Source organism: Culex quinquefasciatus, chromosome 3 (assembly GCF_015732765.1).
Source record: "Culex quinquefasciatus strain JHB chromosome 3, VPISU_Cqui_1.0_pri_paternal, whole genome shotgun sequence".
NCBI classification, from domain to species: domain Eukaryota; kingdom Metazoa; phylum Arthropoda; class Insecta; order Diptera; family Culicidae; genus Culex; species Culex quinquefasciatus.
Genome location: NC_051863.1, coordinates 156,945,466 through 156,968,337, shown reverse-complemented (window position 1 = coordinate 156,968,337; position 22,872 = coordinate 156,945,466). Strand labels below are relative to the sequence as shown.

General features: G+C 43.4%; 2 protein-coding genes and 1 pseudogene across 2 annotated transcripts; all 3 read right to left on the bottom strand.

Annotated features, from left to right (window-relative positions):
• Positions 1–253: 253 nt before the first annotated feature.
• On the bottom strand, positions 254–4,155 carry LOC6036304. The gene is made up of 3 exons (XM_038262896.1): positions 2,808–4,155; positions 592–2,751; positions 254–526 (listed from the first exon to the last, which is right to left on the bottom strand). The coding sequence occupies exons 1-3, from the start codon at positions 4,021–4,023 to the stop codon at positions 366–368; spliced, it is 3,537 nt and encodes a 1,178-aa protein (XP_038118824.1). The 5' UTR covers positions 4,024–4,155; the 3' UTR covers positions 254–365.
• Positions 4,156–7,159: 3,004 nt separating this feature from the next.
• Positions 7,160–8,341, bottom strand: LOC6052548 (annotated as a pseudogene).
• Positions 8,342–10,088: 1,747 nt separating this feature from the next.
• LOC119769834 (SET and MYND domain-containing protein 4-like) lies at positions 10,089–11,440 on the bottom strand. The gene is made up of 2 exons (XM_038263527.1): positions 10,473–11,440; positions 10,089–10,415 (listed from the first exon to the last, which is right to left on the bottom strand). The coding sequence occupies exons 1-2, from the start codon at positions 10,949–10,951 to the stop codon at positions 10,118–10,120; spliced, it is 777 nt and encodes a 258-aa protein (XP_038119455.1). The 5' UTR covers positions 10,952–11,440; the 3' UTR covers positions 10,089–10,117.
• Between the last annotated feature and the right edge of the window lie 11,432 nt (positions 11,441–22,872).

Genomic DNA, 22,872 nt, shown 5'->3' with positions numbered 1-22,872 from the left:
TGACATAAAATTTCACTCAGTGTGTGTTTTTTGGAATTGCAAAAAAAATTGTATGGAACTCGTTGCAAAACTTGATTTTTTTCAGCACTCTTCGTATTTATCCAACTCGGTGAACCTCTTTGGATAAATGTACGACTCGTGCTGAAAAAATCCTCTTTTTGCAACTTGTTGCATAAACTACTATTTCGTAGGCCCATTTGCATTGTTTAGCTTGCATTATATAATCGAAGAAATGAATCAACACATTTCAACATTTAGCTTTGTTCAAACCCCGTTTATTCATGTAGGTACGTTAAAATAATTCAAACAATCCACATTTTAAGCAAATCCCTGCCCCACAAAACGTACGCCCGTTCTACGTTTCCTCAATACGGCGGCGGCTGCTGCGCGCTGCGGTGGATCGCCGCAATCTTCTTCATCTTGGTCAGATCGTTCAGCAGCATGTGGATCGTCTGCTTCGTCTTGGGGTAGTTCTTGGCGGTGGGCGACTCGAGCAGCTCGGACTTGTCGTCGTACGCTTCCAGGGCTGGAAAATAAAAAAAATGACGTTGAGTTTGGTTGAAAAGATTTTTTTTGGGTTTGTTAAATTACCGATGATCTGCGCTTCGATCGCCTGTAGGCGGGCCATGGCCGCGTTCTGCTGCTTCTGGATGTGCTCGAGCAGGATGGCCTGGCATTCGGCGGGGTCGATTGCCGCTTCCGGCACGGGAATGTGTGGGATGGGGACGGGGCGTTGATCGCTGCGGTTGGGTTGCACTCCGGATCCTTGGGCGGCGGCCGACGGCGTGCCGCCTGTGGAAGTGAGCGATGCGTTCAGCGGGACTATTCCGGAGAGGTCTCCGTTTCCGCCGCGGGGAGGACTCTTCTCCCACTTCTTTGACCAGAGGTACATTTTGGGGTGGTCCTTCCGCTCGGCGATGTTGATCTTCACCTTGAGACTGTGCATGAAGCGCTTCAGCTCGAGCAGGTTCCCGCCGAGGGTGTGACTCTGCTTGAGGATGTCGAACCTGGCGGCGTTCTTTTGCGCGTTGGTCGCGTGGTAGTTCGCGACTGGGAGTTTACCCTCGTACAGCCAGTCCTGGTCGTGGATGTAACGGCGCGACTCGCGCCCTCCGACCGGATTCCGGCAGATGTAGCACACGTACTTGTCTGGGACTTGCGTGTCCCGTTCGAACCCGTTGCAGATGCCGTGCTGCCAGCACAGACACAGCTCGCACTGGACCATCAGTCCGTCCTCCTCGCCGTAGCCGCACAGACAGTTGATGATTTCCTCCTTCTTCATCGACACGATCTTGATCATTTCGCCGTTCTCGCTGATGAACCGCGGGCTGTTGACGGCGGCGTTGATCGAGTCGTCCCCGTACTGGCCACAAATGCTCGCGTTCGTCGTCATCGTCTGGCTCGCGTCCGGATCGTACCCGTAGCCGTGCCTGAAGAAGCTCTCGTTCGCGAACGAGTGCCGCGTCTCTTCGGCCACGGCGTCCATGTAGTCCATCGAGGCGACCCGCCCAACGGGGGCCTTCTTCTTCTTCGCTTTGCCCTTCTTCGTGGGAACGGCACGCTTCGAAACGAATCCGCCCTTGGTCTTTTTGGCACCCTTCTTCTTCTTCTTTTTCGAGAAAAGCTTGATCTTCGGGGCAGCGGCACTCGACTTGACGCTGGTGCCGGAAGTAGTTGGGACAGCTGGGAGTGAGGTCGCTGAAGGGATCTGGGACGTGGGTTGTTTGGTGACGGCGTGCGATTCGATGGCCTCTTCCGGGTCGAAACCGGAAGTGGCTACATCGGGAGCTGCGGCACCTTCGGTTGACGTGGTTGACGCTTCCGGTTTGGGGCTCTTGATGTCGGTTGAGGATTCGGGTTTTGTTGGGTCTGAAGCTGCGGGTGATTTCTTGGGGTCGACTTCAGCGGCGTTGAAGTCCAACTTCTTCTCGACGTCATCGCCGGTCGGTTCTTTCTTGACGTCCTCCGATTTGACCGACGTCTTGGAGGCCGAATTAGAGGCCTGCGATCGTCGCGGGCTAGGTTTCGGTGGCGTCTCGACGATTTCAACCTGAGGCGTTCGCAGCGCGGCCAAATCTTGCATGTTCGGGATCTCGCCGAGGCCCTTGGCCAGCTCCTTGTGGTAGTGCTTGATGTGGATTTGAAGGTGGTTCTCCTTGCGGAACGTTTTGAGACAGTCCACATCCGGACACTGGAACAGGTTGTCGATGATTTTGACCTTGACGGAGCCGATGTTGACCTCGGTGTTGAGTAGCACCGGTTCCGCGGGGACCGGCGGAGGCAGGAAGGCGTCCTTGTACTCCTGGGTGTACCGGCAGAAGCCCATGTCCTTGGCGCGACGCTTGTGCAGGCCAAAGTCGTACACGTTGCCGTCGTACTCTTCGCCCTTCTCCGCGAGGTAGGTTTTCATTTCCTGCCGCGAACGGAACTGCTTCCCTTCGGCGTTCACCAGGATGATGTCCATCTTGCCGAAGGCCGTGATCCGCTGGTAGATGTGCTTGACCCAGCCCTCGGGAAGGCGCCAGTCGGCCACGATGACCGTGTTCAGTTTGGAGTTGCCCACCTCGAGAATGGCCTCTTCTCCGACGGGGAAGTCGTTCATCCAGGGACAGAACCACTCGCCGGTTTGGGCGATCTCCGGGAAGTCGCTCACCTTGGCCAGCTGAGGAATGTAGAGGGCGACTGTCGGCGTGGCCGGAACGGCCGGCGGTGGTCCCGGAGACAGCAGAGAAGTGTCCGTTGCGATTGAATCTGAAAAAAGACAAATTTAAATATTCTATTCATTCCAACCCAAATGCTCAACCGACCATCCATCGGTTCCTGCTTGATCGTCGGCATTTCCGGTGCCGCCTCAACCTGCTCCGTGTCCATCGTGCCGTCCGGTTTCTTCAGCTTGCTGACGTGATTCGCCCGGCAGACCTTCACGAAGCCATCGTCAAACAGCACCTCGTACATGTCATTCTCCAACACGGACTGAATCGTGGCCCGGAACTTGCGCGAGTCACTCCACCGGGCAAAGCACTTCTCCCCCACCACAAAGCGCGTCTTCCCCAGGGGAGTCTTGGGCTGGGCTTGGAACGGCCGCAAGCGGACACTGTCCATCGGAATCCACTCGTCGTTCAGGGCGGCCGATTTGCTCTTACCGCCGGACTTCTCAAACTGAACCAGGACTTCACCCTCCTCGGTGTCCACTTCGCCCAGTTTGGCCGGATGCCACTTTCCGGAAAAGTCCTGCGCTTCGATCTTCGTTCCGGGAGCGAAATTGATCAGCGATTGGTTCAACTTGCGCGGACTTTGAACCGACTTACGGTCCTTCGGAGTGGACGTCGACGCCGACGGTTCACTCCGACGCGTCTTCTTCGAAGACGGCGCCGATGTCGGAGTTTTTGACGGACGCTTTGGCGTGGACCGCTTCTTCGAAGCCGGAGTAGACTTCTTACTGGTGGCCGTGGCCACCGGAGTCGAAACCGGTTCCTCCTTAGGAATCACTTCCTCCTTCTTCTCATCCTCCTTAACCGGCTGCTCCACCTCCCCTTCTTTCTTCTCTTCCACCTTAACTTCCTTCGTTTCATCCTTAGCAACCTCCTCAACTTCCGCTTTAGAACTCTCTCCCACTTCCTCTTCCACCTTCTCCTTTTTAATCACCACCTCTTCCTTCTTCTCCTCCTCCTTCACCACCTCAACCACCGTCGCCGCCTTCTTTTTCTCCTCATCCTTCTTCTTGCGTCCCCCACCTCCGCCGCCCCCTCCACTCGCCACCGTCCACGGGAAAATCGTCGGCACGACCCCGTTCTTCAGCAGGTACTTCGTCCCCTTGAACGCCTGAAAGTCCGCCTTCCGGAAGTGCCGGCTGCACAGGTTCGAGCCCTTGTTGATGACGTAATTGTCGGGCAGACGGCAGGCCACCCACCACCGTCCCTTCTGCTCCTCGTTGGCCGGAATCTTGTGGTACGACACGCCCCGGTCCTCTTTCCGGTCCGACGTCGACGGACACCCGGCGATGATGCACTTGCGGACGCCCATCGCGGTGCTGAGATGTATACAGAAATGCGACTCGAAATCCGGATTTTTCACGAAATTTCACAAGAAAGAGAACCTTTTACGCGTCGCGCGTTGTTTTTTCTTCTCCGTTTGACAGGGTTGCTTTGATGTTTTGGACTTACGGACGGCGTAAAAAGCAAAGGGCCGCATTCAGGGCGCGGATTCAGAGAACACGGAGGGCGCGACACCTAGCGGTGAATAGCGTAGTGATGGTATTTAATAAAAGAGATTTAATCTCTGTGAAAATGGTAGAATCGGTATTTTTTAACCCTTAGAGTACCACGTGGAAGTTTAATATTCAAAAAATCATCTCTCGGCCCCAATTCAACCAATTTGTATCGTTTTAGAATCGTTAGATCGGCCAACTTCCAGGGAACACGGTGCTCTATGAAGAAATCCGATCTGAGCCCTTTGGCCGGTCAGATTGACCGGTTCCAGGTGGCCACATGGGGTCAGATTGACTTTGTATGGACTAATATGGACTCGTGGTATACTTTCATGAACTTTGACATGTCGCATGCTCCATTTCGCCAAAAGTAGTATGTTGGCCATACCTACGGATTGGAACCGGGAACCCGGAACCGGTTCCGGTTGGCCACATGGGGTCAGATTGACTTTGTATGGATTAATATGGACTCGTGGCACAATTTCATGAATTTTGACATGTCGCATGCTCCATTTCGCCAAAAGTAGTATGTTGGCCATACCTACGGATTGGAACCGGGAACCCGGAACCGGTTCCGGTTGGCCACATGGGGTCAGATTGACTTTGTATGGGCTAATATGGACTCGTGGCACAATTTCATGAATTTTGACATGTAAAACGGAATCGACGTAACACCTTATAATGTGGCCCTCTTAAACCTTGCGGTTTCGTCAACGGATCCACAGGCGTGTATCGTTCTTTTTGCGACAAGACTCCGCCTCCCGGGTCTCCTAAGTGTGAAGGTATGGGCACGGGGAGAGGGCACCGAATACCTATATTTTACACTTAGAATTTTTTGCGTCCGCCCCGGGATTCGAACCAGCGACCTCTGGATTGTGAGTCCAGTGCGCGGTCCGATTGATCCACACAGGCAGACAATTTTGACATGTCGCATTCCCCATTTCGCCAAAAGTAGTATGTTGGCAATACCTACGGATTGGAACCGGGAACCCGGAACCGGTTCCAGGTGGCCACATGGGGTCAGATTGACTTTGTATGGACTAATATGGACTCGTGGCATAATTTCATGAACTTTGACATGTCACATGTTCCATTTTGCCAAAAGTAGTATGTTGGCCATACCTACGGATTGGAACCGGGAACCCGGAACCGGTTCCGGTTGGCCACATGGGGTCAGATTGACTTTGTATGGACTAATATGGACTCGTGGCATAATTTTATGAACTTTGACATGTCACATGTTCCATTTTGCCAAAAGTAGTATGTTGGCCATACCTACGGATTGGAACCGGGAACCCGGAACCGGTTCCAGGTGGCCACATGGGGTCAGATTGACTTTGTATGGACTAATATGGACTCGTGGCATAATTTCATGAACTTTGACATGTCGCATGCTCCATTTCGCCAAAAGTAGTATGTTGGCCATACCTACGGATTGGAACCGGGAACCCGGAACCGGTTCCAGGTGGCCACATGGGGTCAGATTGACTTTGTATGGACTAATATGGACTCGTGGCATAATTTCATGAACTTTGACATGTCGCATGCTCCATTTCGCCAAAAGTAGTATGTTGGCCATACCTACGGATTGGAACCGGGAACCCGGAACCGGTTCCGGGTGATTGACAAAGTGTCCATCCTATCCAAAATTGCTCCAATGCTTTGGAAAGACCTTCCTGTGACATATGATGAATAAAAAACTATAAAAGTTTACTTATTTACAACTTTTTGGATAATTATTGTAGAAAGAAAAATAACCTGGCTACCCTGGACCCAATCTGGTCCACGGAATTCCGGAATATCTCCGGCCAAAAAGCTCAGATCGGATTTCTTCATAGAGCACTGTGTTCCCTGGAAGTTGGCCGATCCAACAATTCAAAAACGAATCAATTTGGTTGAATTGGGGCCGAGATATGATTTTTTGAATATTAAACTTCCACGTGGTACTCTAAGGGTTAAACTGTACTGCCGTTCTACGCATAATTGTCCCATGTCATTTTTGGCCGATTCTGACTTTTGTCATTTTTAAGTTTGATTTGATGTATATTTTTAGAAAAAACACATAAAATCTAGTACTTCGTTCGGAAACTCATCAAAAACAACACCAAGTCTGTTTGTCCCATCGTTGTACTTCCAAGCATAATTCGACGCCAACATTTGAAAAAGCATCATGTACAAACTGTGCGTTTTGAGAAAAACGCATTTGAATGTTGAGCATTATTTTTCAATTCCCATTTTAATTTAAGGGCCGGTATGCTCTTTAAAAGAAAGGGGGTCAAGACATAGCTTTACTAACGGCAGAACAAAAGAAAGGGGACGTTTTCTTAGGGCTTTTCTTCACCCTCTCTGGCTTGCTTTCGCTACTACTGCTGCCCATTTGAAATTTTTCTTGACCGGTTTCTTCCGAAGTGCATACTTTACATAAAGGCAAAAGAAGATGTTCTAATGATAACAAACGATGAAAAACGTTGCTTTTATTGATACTTGATCTTCCATATTCAATAAAATATTATTTCCGTCAATATATTTAAGAAAAACAAACATAACTTCTTTTGAAATCAAAAATGTCTATAAGGCTTTCTAGGCCCAGTGAAAAAAATAAATAATTTAACTCAAAAATGACGAACTCCTCGTCACAGTGTCCTGATGCAAACAATGATCGAGCTGTACACGCTTACCAGGGGAACTCAAATTTGAGTGGATCCAATCAAAACGGCGCAAACCGTAGTCATACAAATTTGACATCGAGTACCCGAACTTAATTTTAACATGGTAAAGCCGATGTCAAATTTGACATGCGCTGGGTACCGGAAAAATCCTCCAGGGAAGCAGAAAAACGGTTCCGGGGGACGGTTAGCGGTTGGGAATGATACTGAAAAGAAAATTGTCGTTCTGTACTAGTTTTTTGTTGAATTTATTTGAATTTTTATGTTGATAAATTATAGTTTCATCATTATCATTTTTAGCATTTGAGCCGAGGATCTTGTTTGGCGGAATTCGACGGAATGGATTACGGGTGGAAGAGGACTAGCGAGTGACACTTGAAGATATCGTTGATGAGGTCACGCGGAGTGTCGGTTCGGGCGATTAGCTGCAGGATGTCTCTAAAAGAGTTTCTTTGGGAGGTTGATCGAGAGGAAGAACCTGAAATCTTTGATGGTGTAGAGGGAGGAACCGGGGACGGGTGCGTCCTGGGTGACGTGGCCACGTCGCTGGGCGAGAACGGTGTAAACGAAGGAACGCAATCGGCGGGGTCTTGCACTTCAACGAATAGGTACGGTTCCATTAGGCGGAGTAGGCGACTCTACGGGAGGTTGGGACCACCTCCGCGGTGAAAGGGTTCCTGATGGGCAATAGATTGGTCCAGAATTTTGAACATGACGTTTAGAATGGGATTCCTCGTAGAGTGGTCTTTCGCGCGTGCTCCACTGGAATTCTTGCTCGATGGAGTCTTTGATGGCGCCGAGCAAGGCTTTGTTTGAGCTGGTGTTGTCCGGACCAAAGGCCCAAATCGATGGTGCCGCGACCAGATCCCAGTCGTAGCTGACCTGGAAGAACTCGCCGAGCTTGTTCTCGTTTCAACCGTATGCAAACCGATTCGTTCTCAATGTATTCGACAAGGCCCTCTTCCTGCAGTTCCGCAATCATCATAATCTTGTTGTTTTTGTTGGGAGTCTCGGCGAAACACATGAGCGAACTCGTCTCGACGACACTCTCGCAAAAGGTCACCACCGATCCGGCCATCGGCCAATCTCGGAGTACATCTTGCGCAGGTCGTGCATTGTGCAGTCCAGGTAGAGTAGAGTTCACCGGTGCTTGCGAAGCAAATATTCCCCAAAATCGGCAACACCTGCTTCGTGGTTACCAGCGGGCGGATGGTCCTCGAGGAGAAATCTGTAAAGTCCAAATATTCCGTAAGATAACTGATCGCTTTAAAGGCGGCCAGCGATACTTCGAACGGAACCTCGATCGGTTCGCTCGGCTTGGCTAATGGCAAGTGACAAGTCGTATGTTACCAAACTTCAGCAGCACGGGAAGCAGCTTCACTGTAGTGGAGCTGGTGGATGAGTTGACGCACAGAATTTACGGCATTAGCTGGAGAAGATTGATCTTGAACTCGCAGCCGACCTACGAACGTCCTACAGGTACGCTTGACCAGTACGTTCCGCAGCACAGCCCTTCTGCACGAGCTTCTGCCTGACCTATGTTCGTCCGCGGCGTTGTTGTTCTGCTTCTGGCGGTCGTATAAACGCCACTGTCCTGCCGGATCCTCCCGCTTACTCAAGCGGCTGCACCTGCATGGTCTATTATTACAAGCCTGTCCACTACTCCACTCCGATCGGGACCTCGATCGGTCCGAACAACTTGACCAAAGCCGGGATGATCAAGTGCAGGTAGTCTTTCAAATTGTTGCCGATTTTTTGCAGCGCGGAGAGCAGCTTCGCCGTAACGACGTTTCTATGTGGAGTTGTTGTGCAGGAGAACGCGCAGAATCTGCTGTAATAGCTGGCAAATGTGTATTAGCCGGGGGCATCGTGGCATCATCCTCGAGCCCAAGCACGGAGCGGGCGTTTGTCGATCTCTTGAATCTGGAGATTGGTAACTCATCTGTGGCGAGCAACGCGATCCGACAAATGGCGGTCTCGCTAGCCGATTCCGATGACTTGCGCGTCATCCTTTTGGAAATGTTCTTCGTTACCGAGATAATTCTCAAATGCGTAAAGTGTTTGTAGCAGCTGCGGCAAAGGTTATCTATTCACCCCCGAAAAATCCTTAACCTTTTCGGAGTACTTGAGCAGTTCAACGGCCAGCGCTTTGTACTCTTGAAGGCGTGCTACTTCAGGATTCTCTTGCCACGGTCGTAGCCGACGGTCGGTCGTAGCTATCGTTGATGTCGGGGCGCGAAAGCTTAGAAGACTTGATCTTTCGCAGGCCAACCTGCTGAACATGCCCCACACGGACCACGTGTGATGCGATCAGCGTATCCTGGCTCGGGTCACTGCTTGTACCTAGAATCAAGAAAGAACATTAAAATGACCTAACAAATCATTGTACCACCTACAGGAAGTTATCTGGTCATCTGGTCAACAAGGTACCAAACCTGTTCCGGCATGTAGGCGGAGTGGCCGAAAGACAGCCTACGTGGATCCTGCTCAGAATGTGCAGATGCCTTCCATCCGGAAAAGTCCGGCGTCGGAACAATCACCTCCACGTCAGTGCATCTCTGTTTGTGCAGTGTCTGGTCCTGATCGTCACACCGATTGCTGAAACCCATCCGTCCTGTCGAGCACTTGATTAATGGTTTGGTTGGCGTACGAGAACGCTTTGTTCCGCTCCGAGTCAATCTCGCACCCGTGTCGCCGCCGGCAAACCACGATAATCTAGATCCAAAATACAGCGCATTCCTGGGGGGCCCGGTTCCGGTTGTTTGAGAGCAGGGTGGTAGATAAGCGAGCGAGCTTGTTCAAGGTTTAGATCGTAAAATTCCGACGGCCAGTGGTTACCGTTACCATCAGTGGATTCGCTTGGGACACCAAGAAGTAACCGTAAGAAATCAGCTTTTCCTCCAAGTAGCCGATCAACTCTCCGATCGGGTCGCGACGAGCTTCCGTGTTGTGCAGAATTCTGAAAAGCTCACGTCGGTCCAGGTTGCTGTAATTCAACTCGAACCGGTTCAGCTCTGCGCCCTCGTTCGACTCGCAGAACCGCTTCAGCTCGGCCAAATTGTCATCGAATAGAGAAAGACCGTAGATAAACAGCGCGGAGTGCTCATCAGATTAAAGTTGGAGCAATTGCGCAGCTTCATGGTACCGGACATTCGAATTGAGCTCCTCGCCGCAGTACACGGAGAAGACGCAGCCCGGGAAGGAATCAAGCAGGTTTCGTAGCACAGGTTGAAGTCAATCGCCGTCAGCAGCGGTTCCGCACGTCCCCCGGATTTAAGTCCTTTTCGGCGACCAGGATTCGCCGGTGATCAACCCTTATTCCCTTGGCCAGGAAGGGAATCTTCGGGTTGGTGTCCACATTAATGTCCATCCGCGGACTTGGAACCGTGCCCTTCGAACGGCCAGCAGCAATCTGCTGCTTGCAGTTCAACTCCATGACCCGCAGCTTCGGCATCAACTTTTCGGGATAATCATGCTTCTTGGCCAGATCGATGTTGTACAGTGCAAACACGTACTCGCCCTGCTCGAAGTAAACCGCCGACCTTCAAATTCAAAAACATACATCAAAACCTAACCTCAATCAAACCACACACGCCTACCGATTCCCGTATCCCGTGGCCAGCCGGTTCGTCTCCTTCTCCGCGAAGCACCATACCAAAGCTTCCCCATACTTCCCGTCCAGATAGAGTCGGTTGCCAGTGTTGCGAAAGCGGGCCGCGTCGGTGTCGCACTTGCCTTGTTCCGGAACCAGCAGCAGATCCCGACGCTGGGGTATAAAGTCCTGGTACAGCGTTAAGTCGGCCCGGATGACAACACGCTCGAGGAGCATCTCCTGCAGCAGGTCGATGGCACCGGTGGGTGGGTGGCGGAAGCAGATTCGGATTCTTGGTTGGGCAAGATTACCCTCTCTCAATCGCAATCCGGCTCGATTACAAACAGATTGGCAGCCGTAAACCTCCCGTCCCAATATTCTTCCGGAGCGGGGCTTCGAGCAACTGTTACGCGTCGCGACTGTCCCATCCGCGGAACAACGGCAGAATACTCGTGGTCGAGTCAAGCAATAGTAAAGTTTGTCCATCGTTCAGCACCTTTTCCGTATGCGCCAAGTTGCGAAGACCATAATCGAACAGAGAATTTGCAGGGCGTCAGATTGCACCTAACCGGAATGGTCATCCGGGACGTGAACTAGTGGGTTTATGATCCTCATGGTCCATGTTTTCCGCAAGATAATTGATCGTTCCAAGAGCGGCCAGCGTTACCGTGAACGGGACCTCGATCGGTTCTATCAGCTTGACCGCGGCCGGGATTATCGAGGGAGCAGATTGTTGCCGAACTTTTGTGATGAGTAGCTACAGCATTACAAAGCTGGTTTGGAGTTGTCGTGCAGAAGAACGCGCTGAATCTGCAGCCTGAACCTTCCGTGCTTTCCTGTTAGTCTCCACCGGCGACGCCGTCAGCGGTCGCTTTCAACTACTTCCGGCGGTCCTTTTACCGGCGGACATTTCGTTGGGTGATGGTTCCGGCGGGAGGGTCGTCTTCCAGGAGGGCCATCGACGAGTATCAAGAGCTGAATATGGAGAAATAATATAATAATAATTTGGTATAAAGAGATGGTAAAACTGCGAAAAATTCCGGAAATATTTGTTGATTTTATTCTTGGATGGCAACGTCCCGTAAAAACAACTTTTATTGCTTGTTGGCTTCCGGTTCCTCTCGAGTGTTAATCAACTCGGTGCGCCATGCATGATGCTGTAAAACATAAAAATTAAGAGATAGTTTAAATAAAAGATTCATTTTTACAAACTTACCAGAACACCCACTTTGAAAACGCTAAGTCCCCAGAACTGTCACTTTTTAAATTTCAGCAAAGTCACCGAGCAAAATGAAGTTCGGTTCAGTGATCTCAAATTTGCGAAATAAAATCAAAACAAACCCATCTTAAAATTGACATCGCTGAACCGAACTTCATTTTGCTTGAACGAACTTAAAAATTGAGTTCCCCCAGTAAGCGTGTAGCTGTCACAGCCCTGCGAAGTATGTTGTCTGGCGTATCGGGCAGCCAGTCAAAAAAAAACAGCTAGAAGTCGCCTGACAAAAAACTTTTGCTAGAAAGAGATAGGAAACCTGATGCAAACAAACGTCCAGCTGTCATGTAAACATACTTTGAATGTGTTGGTAAATTTGTGACTAGAGAGCCTTATATCACCCTGCTGTCATGTTTTGTTATGATTCGTTTTTCTTCGCCGAATGTACATGGCGCTTTTTGCAAGTGGAGGGGGAGCTTTGTTATGATTCGCTTTTCGTCGGCAAATGTACATGGCGTCTTTTTCATGGTGCTTTTTTTTGTCACAAGGTTCTTGTAGTCTTTTATTTGACAGATTGACAGGGCTATATAAACAGACACTGCTGATGCCATAGATTTTGTTTATGTTACTTTATTTAAAATCATTATTAAACTGACTTAACTGAAGTAACTTTTGCTCATTTTTGGTGGAGAGGTAGCTTATTAGGAGTACTTTCAGAATATGCAATAAGCTGGAAAGTGTCAAAATGTACATGATGCCTTTGCCGTCGAATTGTCCCACCAAGTATTTTCTTTCACGCAATCATTAGTTTTACGAAGTATTGTGTCTTGTTTGCCTGTTGTATAGCAAGAGGATTACAAATAAGAGTGATAAACTACTAACTGGGGCGATTAGGGATATATAGGGCAAATGAGGACCCACGGGACAATTATGCGTAGAAACACAGAAATCGGTCGAAAATTTTCAGTCGCATTTTTCTCAGTTGCGCTTTTCGAACATGGGACAATTATGCGTAGAACGGCAATGTAGGTGGATAAAAATTATATAAATATAAATGAATTATACAAAAAAAACTAAACGTCATTGGTGTTATTTTACTCTAACTTTAAAAAACTATTAAGAGTAAATCTGCCCTGAAATGGTTTTGGCAATGGGTAACGAAATATGAAAATTAAATAATTTATTTAGGTCGTTGCAAGTTGATTTGACTTCTAATTTCATTAAAATTATGAATTTTTTTGAAAAAATATTGTTTTGCCTCCTGATTTGTCGAACCAATTTTGTAGGGGGTACCAATAAAAAATAAGCCAGATAAATTTACAGCACTTTTTCGGTAACTGGGCGTTATTTAACTGGGCTGCTTTTTAACTGGGCGCTCGATAACTGGGCTGTAGCCCAGTTAAAAAGCAGACAAACGTCAAAAAACCAAAACAAACCGAAATGAACGAGGGGTTAATGGATGCCAAAAGCCTTTTCAACAAATAAAAAAAACTTTTTTCAAACATGTATTACATTTCAAGTCACAATTAAAGAAATATGAAAAGTAAGCATTGTAAATAAATTTGAGAATTTTTAATTTTTATTTTTCATCAGGAAAATATTATGCATCGGTGGTCCCCTCGTTATTTTTTGTTCAGCCCAGTTAGCGAGCAGCATTCGGTGACTGGGCTACGTTCTCAGCCCAGTTACCGAACAACTACTGTATATGAATATACAAAAAAAGTAGCAAAACATTAAACAAGAAAAGTTAAGTTTTTGATAAATAGAAAAACGCCTTTTTGTAGTTTTTTTTAAGAGTGTTTGAACAATGTTCTATATATATTCTATGTGTTTTCCTGAAAGTGTACATCAAAACCAACTTGGAAATAAAAATGATGATTGGGTTCTAAAATTAAGCTTTCATTTTTGATATTATTGTTCACAACGATAAAGCTTATTTTTCTGCATACAATGACCCTTTGTAAGACCAAGAAGAATTTAAAATGCATTTTAAATAATTTTTTTTTTAAAACCTCGCGGTCCTTCTTGACAGAAAACGTCCTACTTGACAGCTCGGACAGCTCATTAGGAAATGAGCAAGCAAATTTCTATCAACAGTTTTACAGAATTAGGTACTTGATTGGGTACTAAAGCCCTATGTCAATTTTTATATACAACGGTGAAAAACACGATTAAAAACCATTCCTAATCACTTTTTTTTTATTTCAATGCAAAAAAATATTAACAAGACAACATTTTTTCGATTATTAAACTATGGTCCCCCTGGAACGAGCTGTCAAGTAGGACCTTTTCTGTCAAGAAGGACCGCGCGGTATTCCTATTATAAGGCAAAATATGGAAAACCCATTCCAAGCAACCTGTCTCAAAATATCAATTTATAATGATTTACGTTTTTCTCATTTTTCCATGAAATGCAACGGAACTTCATTATTTCAGCTTGATAAATCGCCCAAAATTATACCGATGGATCTCATCGCTTTTTGCTGATAAGCAGTGCCCTCCAGGCAAGCAAGCAAGCCACTGATGACCCAGAAGGTAGTCCAACATGACCGCGTGAAACGCCATGACCAACCTGCCGCCAATTCGTCGTCTGCATTTATGTAACGAAAAACGAAGAAGTTCCGCAGAGGACGCGTCCTCACGCGGGAGGACTACGCACCAAAATACCATGCAAAATTAATCGCTGGTGTCTTCGCGGGCCAAAACCGAATTCCAAAGGCGGATGCCCCCGCCGTGATAACGTAACATGCCCTCGGCGGTCCCCGGCCGGACCCGAATAATGTAACGAAAAACGACGCGTCGCGATAATCGCACAAGCGGAGACTTGAATGCTTTTTACGCGCACCAAAGCGACGAACCTTCCCTGGAGGGGGACCGCAGAAGGTCGCGCTACCGTGTGTGGCGCGCGCGCGCAGAGTTCACCAGCATTATAACAATATATCTAATCTATTTGGCAAACTGAAAGCAAAAGCAACAGGCGAGCGCACGTGGAAGAACCTGGATTAGTATTCAGGTCGACCGTTCGCGTTCTTGAGGTCTTTCCTGTTGTGGCTAATGAGGCTAAACGCACACTGCAGTGGTCTATACAAGCCAGATGACACATGTCGCCATATTGAATTTTCTTTGTGCTAAAATTTAGTGCTCATTTAGTGCTATTTAGTGCCCTATACCCCACATTTAGTGCCCTTATAGTTTCCATACAAATTGCCATACAAAATTTGAAATACAAGCCAGATGACACATGTCGCCATTTTGAATTTTCTTTGTGCTAAAATTTAGTGCTCATTTAGTGCTATTTAGTGCCCTATACCCCACATTTAGTGCCCTTATATTTTCCATACAAATCGCCATACAAAAATTTGAAATACAAGCCAGATGACACATGTCGCCATTTTGAATTTTTCTTTGTGCTAAAATTTAGTGCTCATTTAGTGCTATTTAGTGCCCTATATCCCACATTTAGTGCCCTCATAGTTTCCATACAAATTGCCATACAAAATTTGAAATACAAGCCAGATGACACATGTCGCCATTTTGAATTTTCTTTGTGCTAAAATTTAGTGCTCATTTAGTGCTATTTAGTGCCCTATACCCCACATTTAGTGCCCTCATAGTTTCCATACAAATCGCCATACAAAGTTCAAAAGTCAAATTTCAGATGTCGCCATTTTGAATGTTTTTCAGTGCTAAAATTTAGTGCTCATTTAGTGCTATTTAGTGCCCTATACCCCACATTTAGTGCCCTCATAGTTTCCATACAAATCGCCATACAATGTTTAGAAGTCAAATTTCAGATGTCGCCATTTTGAATGTTTTTCAGTGCTAAAATTTAGTGCTCATTTAGTGCTATTTAGTGCCCTATACCCCACATTTAGTGCCCTCATAGTTTCCATACAAATCGCCATACAAAGTTCAAAAGTAAGATTTCAGATGTCGCCATTTTGAATGTTTTTCAGTGCTAAAATTTAGTGCTCATTTAGTGCTATTTAGTGCCCTATACCCCACATTTAGTGCCCTCATAGTTTCCATACAAATCGCCATACAAAGTTTAAAAGTCAAATTTCAGATGTCGCCATTTTGAATGTTTTTCAGTGCTAAAATTTAGTGCTCATTTAGTGCTATTTAGTGCCCTTTATCCCACATTTAGTGCCCTCATAGTTTCCATACAAATCGCCATACAAAGTTCTAAAGTAAGATTTCAGATGTCGCCATTTTGAATGTTTTTCAGTGCTAAAATTTAGTGCTCATTTAGTGCTATTTAGTGCCCTATACCCCACATTTAGTGCCCTCATAGTTTCCATACAAATTGCCATACAAAATTTGAAATACAAGCCAGATGACACATGTCGCCATTTTGAATTTTCTTTGTGCTAAAATTTAGTGCTCATTTAGTGCTATTTAGTGCCCTATACCCCACATTTAGTGCCCTCATAGTTTCCATACAAATCGCCATACAAAGTTCAAAAGTCAAATTTCAGATGTCGCCATTTTGAATGTTTTTCAGTGCTAAAATTTAGTGCTCATTTAGTGCTATTTAGTGCCCTATACCCCACATTTAGTGCCCTCATAGTTTCCATACAAATCGCCATACAATGTTTAGAAGTCAAATTTCAGATGTCGCCATTTTGAATGTTTTTCAGTGCTAAAATTTAGTGCTCATTTAGTGCTATTTAGTGCCCTATACCCCACATTTAGTGCCCTCATAGTTTCCATACAAATCGCCATACAAAGTTTAAAAGTCAAATTTCAGATGTCGCCATTTTGAATGTTTTTCAGTGCTAAAATTTAGTGCTCATTTAGTGCTATTTAGTGCCCTTTATCCCACATTTAGTGCCCTCATAGTTTCCATACAAATCGCCATACAAAGTTCTAAAGTAAGATTTCAGATGTCGCCATTTTGAATGTTTTTCAGTGCTAAAATTTAGTGCTCATTTAGTGCTATTTAGTGCCCTATACCCCACATTTAGTGCCCTCATAGTTTCCATACAAATCGCAATACAAAGCTCAAAGGTCAAATTTCAGCTGTCGCCATTTTGAATGTTTTTCAGTGCTAAAATTTAGTGCACATTTAGTGCTATTTAGTGTCCTATACCCCACATTTAGTGCCCTCATAGTTTCCATATAAATCGCCATACAAAGTTCAAAAGTCAAATTTCAGATGTCGCCATTTTGAATGTTTTTCCGTGCTAAAATTTAGTGCTCATTTAGTGCTATTTAGTGCCCTATACCCCACATTTAGTGCCCTCATTGTTTCCATACAAATCGCCATACAAAGTTCAAAAGTCAGATTTCAGATGTCGCCATTTTGAATGTTTTTCAGTGCTAAAATTTAGTGCACATTTAGTGCTATTTAGTGCCCTATACCCCACATTTAGTGCCCTCATAGTTTCCATACAAATCGCCATACGAAGTTTAAAAGTCAAATTTCAGATGTCGCCATTTTGAATGTTTTTCAGTGCTAAAATTTAGTGCTCATTTAGTGCTATTTAGTGCCCTTTACCCCACATTTGGTGCCCTCATAGTTTCCATACAAATCGCCATACAAAGTTTAAAAGTCAAATTTCAGATGTCGCCATTTTGAATGTTTTTCAGTGCTAAAATTTAGTGCTCATTTAGTGCTATTTAGTGCCCTTTATCCCACATTTAGTGCCCTCATAGTTTCCATACAAATCGCCATACAAAGTTCAAAAGTCAAATTTCAGATGTCGCCATTTTGAATGTTTTTCAGTGCTAAAATTTAGTGCTCATTTAGTGCTATTTAGTGCCCTATACCCCACATTTAGTGCCCTCATAGTTTCCATACAAATCGCCATACAAAGTTTAAAAGTCAAATTTCAGATGTCGCCATTTTGAATGTTTTTCAGTGCTAAAATTTAGTGCTCATTTAGTGCTATTTAGTGCCCTTTATCCCACATTTAGTGCCCTCATAGTTTCCATACAAATCGCCATACAAAGTTCAAAAGTCAAATTTCAGATGTCGCCATTTTGAATGTTTTTCAGTGCTAAAATTTAGTGCTCATTTAGTGCTATTTAGTGCCCTATACCCCACATTTAGTGCCCTCATAGTTTCCATACAAATCGCAATACAAAGTTTAAAAGTCAAATTTCAGATGTCGCCATTTTGAATGTGTTTCAGTGCTAAAATTTAGTGCTCATTTAGTGCTATTTAGTGCCCTATTCCCCACATTTAGTGCCCTCATAGTTTCCATACAAATCGCCATACAAAGTTTAAAAGTCAAATTTCAGATGTCGCCATTTTGAATGTTTATCAGTGCTCAAATTTAGTGCTCATTTAATGCTATTTAGTGCCCTTTATCCCACATTTAGTGCCCTCATAGTTTCCATACAAATCGCCATACAAAGTTCAAAAGTCAAATTTCAGATGTCGCCATTTTGAATGTTTTTCAGTGCTAAAATTTAGTGCGTCGCGTTAATTAACGACGTTAATTAACGTACTCCATCCACGTTCACGTTAAGATCAACGTAGGCTTCGTTCGCTTTCACGTTAATTTTAACGATTAACGGAGTCGTTAACGTTGATTAACGTTTAACAGCACTGGTATCTTCGAAACGATAACAACTAGCAGGTTGATTCCAGTTGCATTTGACTGGTAATAAGTTATTACCAGTCAAATGCAACTGGAATCAACCCGCTAGTTGTTATCGTTTCGAAGATACAGGTCCTCAAAATCGGGGCCTCAAAATGTTTTTTTTCTTTTTGTTATAGCAGGTTCCCGGTTCCCGACCACAGTGTCCAAAACCGGTTTTACCAGTAACCTTTCATTTGCGACCAAGACATCCACTATCGGTTCAGATTCCGAATTTTGGTAGCCAAAACATGTCTTGGTCATATAGACCCGAGTGACCATGGCTAGGTTAAACCTGATTAAACCAGCACTGCATTGTTGTCGTTCAGGGCCATCCATAAACGACGTGGTGGCAGAGCCGTATCTAAGGGGGGTGTTATGGGTGTTCAACACCCCCCATGGAAAAAATAGCCTACACCCCCAACGCCCTCACAAAAACAAGGCCCGAAGGGCCGCCATTTTTTATGATTATCAAAATTTATTCACCCAGGAAAAAACTTCACTCTCACTAGATACGCCATCAAGTGAAAAACTCAACTCTCAGTAAATACGCCCTCATAAAAACATTTGACGCTAACAAAAAAACTCCACTTTCAAAAAACACGCCCTTCTAAAAATATTAAAAAACTACCATGATCGTTGACGCCTAAAGAAAAACTACACTCTCGCTAAATACGCCTTTCTAACGCCCTTTTGATCGTTGACGTCTAGAGAAAAACTGAACTGTTACTAAATACGCCCTAATAAAATATTTGAAAAAAAATTGAACGTTGACTCCCAGAGAAAACTCAACTCTCACTCGATACGCCCTCATTTATATTTAAAAAAAACTTCGATCGTTGACGCCTAGAGAAAAACTAAACTCTTACTGAATACGCCCTCATACTATTTTTTGCAAAAAAAACTGAATGTTGACGCCCAACCCAACTTTCAATAAATACGCCCTCAAGAAAATATAAAAAAACTTTGATCGCTGACGCCCCGAAAAACTACACATTCACTAAATACGACCTCAAGAAAATATTTAAAAATAACTTTGATCGTTGACGCCTTGAAAATAACTCAACTTGCACTAAATATGCCTTCATAAAATAATTTTAAAAAACTTTGATCGTTGACGCCTTGAAAAAAACTAAACTCTCGCTTAATACGCTTTCATAAAAATAATTTCAAAAAAACTTTGATCGCTGACGCCTTGAAAAATTCCACATTTATTAAATACGCCCCCAAGAAAATATAATAAAAAAAACTTTGATCGTTGACGCCTTGAAAAAACCAAACTTTCACTAAAACCGCCTTCAAGAAAATGTTTTAAAAAAGCTTTGATCATTGACGCCTTGAAACAAAACTAAATTCTTGCTTCATAAAAATAATTTCAAAAAAAACTTTGATCGTTGACGCCTTGACTAAAACTTAATTCCCACTAGATACGCCTTAATAAAATGAAAAAAATACTTTCATCGTTAACGCCAAGAGAAAAACTTAACATTTACTAAATACTTTGGTCATTGACACCAAGATAAAAACTTTACTTTCACTAAATGCGCCTCATAAAAATATTAAAAAAGATCATTGATGGCCACCGAAAACTCAACTCTCACTAAATACGCCCTCAAGAAAATATTTAAAAAACTTTAATCGTTGACGCCTTCAAAAACTAAAGTTTAGCTAAACCAAAATCTTAACCCTCTAACGCCCATGGTTACTCCAGAGCACCACTAATTTTTGTCTTCAAAACTAAATTTCTCTGCAACCATGCATGTTTTCAACCTGATTCAACTTGCGTTAGTTTATATAGATTGTTAGGTTATAACCATTAGGAGTTATGGTGAAAAACGTAAAAATCTCGATTTTACTCTGGGAAGGAAGGGGTTAATACGCCCTCATAAAAATATTTCAAAAAATACTTTGATCGTTGTCGTCAAAACAAAAACTCAACTTTTACCAGATACGCCATAAGAAAAATATTTTGAAAAAATTAAAAAGACACTTTGATAGTTAACACACGGAGAAAAATCGAAATCTCACTAAAAACGGCCAGCTATTATTATTATAAAGCCTTCGACTAACTGGATAGGCAGTTCTGGATTTTAAGTAAAATAGTTACTTAGATCGTTATCGGATCCAAATCCAAATTTGACTATGTACCGCCAAAGTGATTTTTTTTAAATAGGGTCTACTTTTTCTGATTCTGTTGAAATTTGGTGACTGTTTATCATTATACTGCCCCAAAGTTTTACGATTTTCGCCAATTTAAAAAAAAAACTTTGTCAAATATTTTGGAAACAAAAAATGAGTAATATTCGACTGCTATTTTAAAAGAAATTTGACGCTGATTCAATTCATCGTCATCATTTTTAATTAAAATCAAACATGGCAGCATTTTTAACAATTAAAAAAATGTTGCATGGATCGATGTAGGTAAATTCTGCTACTGCAAGCTTATACATTTGAAATTGACAAGAGAACTTGGCCTAACAAGTAAAGTTTGATTCGAATCCAAAATTTGATGACGCAATATAATTCAGCGTTTCTTGAAAAAGCAGTCGAGTTTTGCTCTATTATTTTTTTGTATCCAAGATATAACCATTTGAAAACTAAATAAAAAATAGGTGAAAATCGTAAAACTATGGGGCGGTGCCAAAAAAGAAGGGATTTTTGCATGTTTCGATAGGATAAACAGCTCCGCTAAATGTTAAGCATGTTCAGAAAAAGTCGATTTCGAGTGGTGTTCCGCTTCGTGAAATGGACTAGTAAGCAATTATATGGGCAGCTGTCAAACTTCTATAGAAAGTTGTACGGACAAATCAATGATTTTTTTTATTTATGAAGCTTTCACAACTAGGAATATTGTTTGCTTATGTGTTGGGCAACAAAAATTATTTTTGTCTAATAAATTTAAATATTAGGCCATATAACCATATAACTAAAATCATACCATAAATGGAACCATTAAAAATCATTAAAAATACAACTTTGTATCATATGAAATTCACCCAAAGTATGCAACCATTTTTTCAAAAACTCACTTCAAATATTGTAAAACTTGTTGTTGTGATTTCATGAAATAGTGTTTCAAGTTAAATAACGTGCGAAATTAGATTTTTTACGCAAATTCAATGATTATCTATTTATTCACAAGTTGAAAATACTAAATTGCCATGAAAAACATTATTTCTACTTGATATATTTTTTTCATTTCATTTCATTTTGATGGCCACTGAGACAAATTTAACAGCAATTTTATTGTTGTGGAGCATAGATTTTCACTGTCCAAACACTATGATTATAAAAATACTTCTCAACAAAAAATCCTAATATTTTTTTTTTTATTTGGTACGAACAAATCTCGCTGATGTCTTCGGCAAACTTGTTCCTTAAAACACGAACTATAAGCTCATGATATTTAAGAAAAATAAAAAACGGCGAAAATCAAAACGCATAGGGTAGAGGACCCAGTTTTCGCCCTGCTCCAGTTTTCGCCCACCTACTGGATTTAATCTGTATTCAGCTAACTTGTACCATTTTTAGGTTGAATTTATTATGCAGGTTTGCATATTCATTCATTTCTAGCTCTAATTGAAACATTCCTAGTGAATTACTATTGTTTATTAAGTTTTTATAAGCATTTAAAAAAAGCCTTATTGCAGCCGCCATATTTTTGTCAATTCCTACTACAGTGGGTAATAATGTTAATGAGGGAAAACAATTCATTTCGTCCGAAAATAATGTATCTGAATAATTTATTGAATAATTCATCAGGGTGTTTTGGTAAAAACATCAGTTCAAAAATTAACCTAAACTCAGATATGGGACACCTAGCTCAAACGTGGTAAGAGTTGTAGAACAAATTAAGTAAAGGAGGAAAAAGAAGTTACACAACATCTTTAAAAATAGCACATGTGCTAAATATTTTTATTTAAGAGGTATTCGAAGTTTTCTATTGAGTCAATTCGGGAGCGAACATGGAACTAATTGTAACTGTGTGCCCTTATCTTGGGTGAATAGGGACACATGAGTTCTATTAGGAATTTTGATTAAGTCATATTTTTAAGAGTGCGAACATGTTTTGGTTTTAGTTAGAACCTCAAAATTAGTGGAATATCTGTTAAAAAAAACAACTAGGGTTTTTTGAATTTCAATTTAAAAATATTACAACAAAATTGTGCACATCGATGAAATTGAGCTTCGGGAACATATTGTGAATCAATAGGAGACCTATTTTGAGCCATAATTTTATTTGATTTCTTGATTTTTGTCGTGGGCGAAAACTGGTTCCAAGGGTGGGCGAAAATTGGATTTAGGGGGGCGAAAATAGGCACTTCAGAGCACTTTATTAAAATGCAAAATTTCAACAAAAATGAACATGTAAATGATAAAAACCTGGTGGAAACTTAAAAGCAAATAGTTTGTCAAAGTTTTACAACAAATAGAACCGAAAACCATATATTGTCATTGAATTCTTGTCAAATTTCTATGATTCCCACTATAAAGTGGGCGATTTCTGGGTCCTCTACCCTAGATCTTACGAGTTGATTTCCATTTTAAATTCATTTGGCTCAAGTTGTGTACAGGTAAAAAAGGCTCTCCTTTAAAATTTTCCCGAA

Coding starts and splice junctions, on each gene's coding strand:
- LOC119769834 (XM_038263527.1), bottom strand. CDS start 10,951: ATGGACAAACTTTACTATTGCTTGACTCGACCACGAGTATTCTGCCGT. Junction 10,416..10,472: donor GCCACGGGATACGGGAATCG/GTAGGCGTGTGT, acceptor TTGAATTTGAAG/GTCGGCGGTTTACTTCGAGC.
- LOC6036304 (XM_038262896.1), bottom strand. CDS start 4,023: ATGGGCGTCCGCAAGTGCATCATCGCCGGGTGTCCGTCGACGTCGGAC. Junction 2,752..2,807: donor CAAGCAGGAACCGATGGATG/GTCGGTTGAGCA, acceptor GTCTTTTTTCAG/ATTCAATCGCAACGGACACT. Junction 527..591: donor GATCGAAGCGCAGATCATCG/GTAATTTAACAA, acceptor TTTATTTTCCAG/CCCTGGAAGCGTACGACGAC.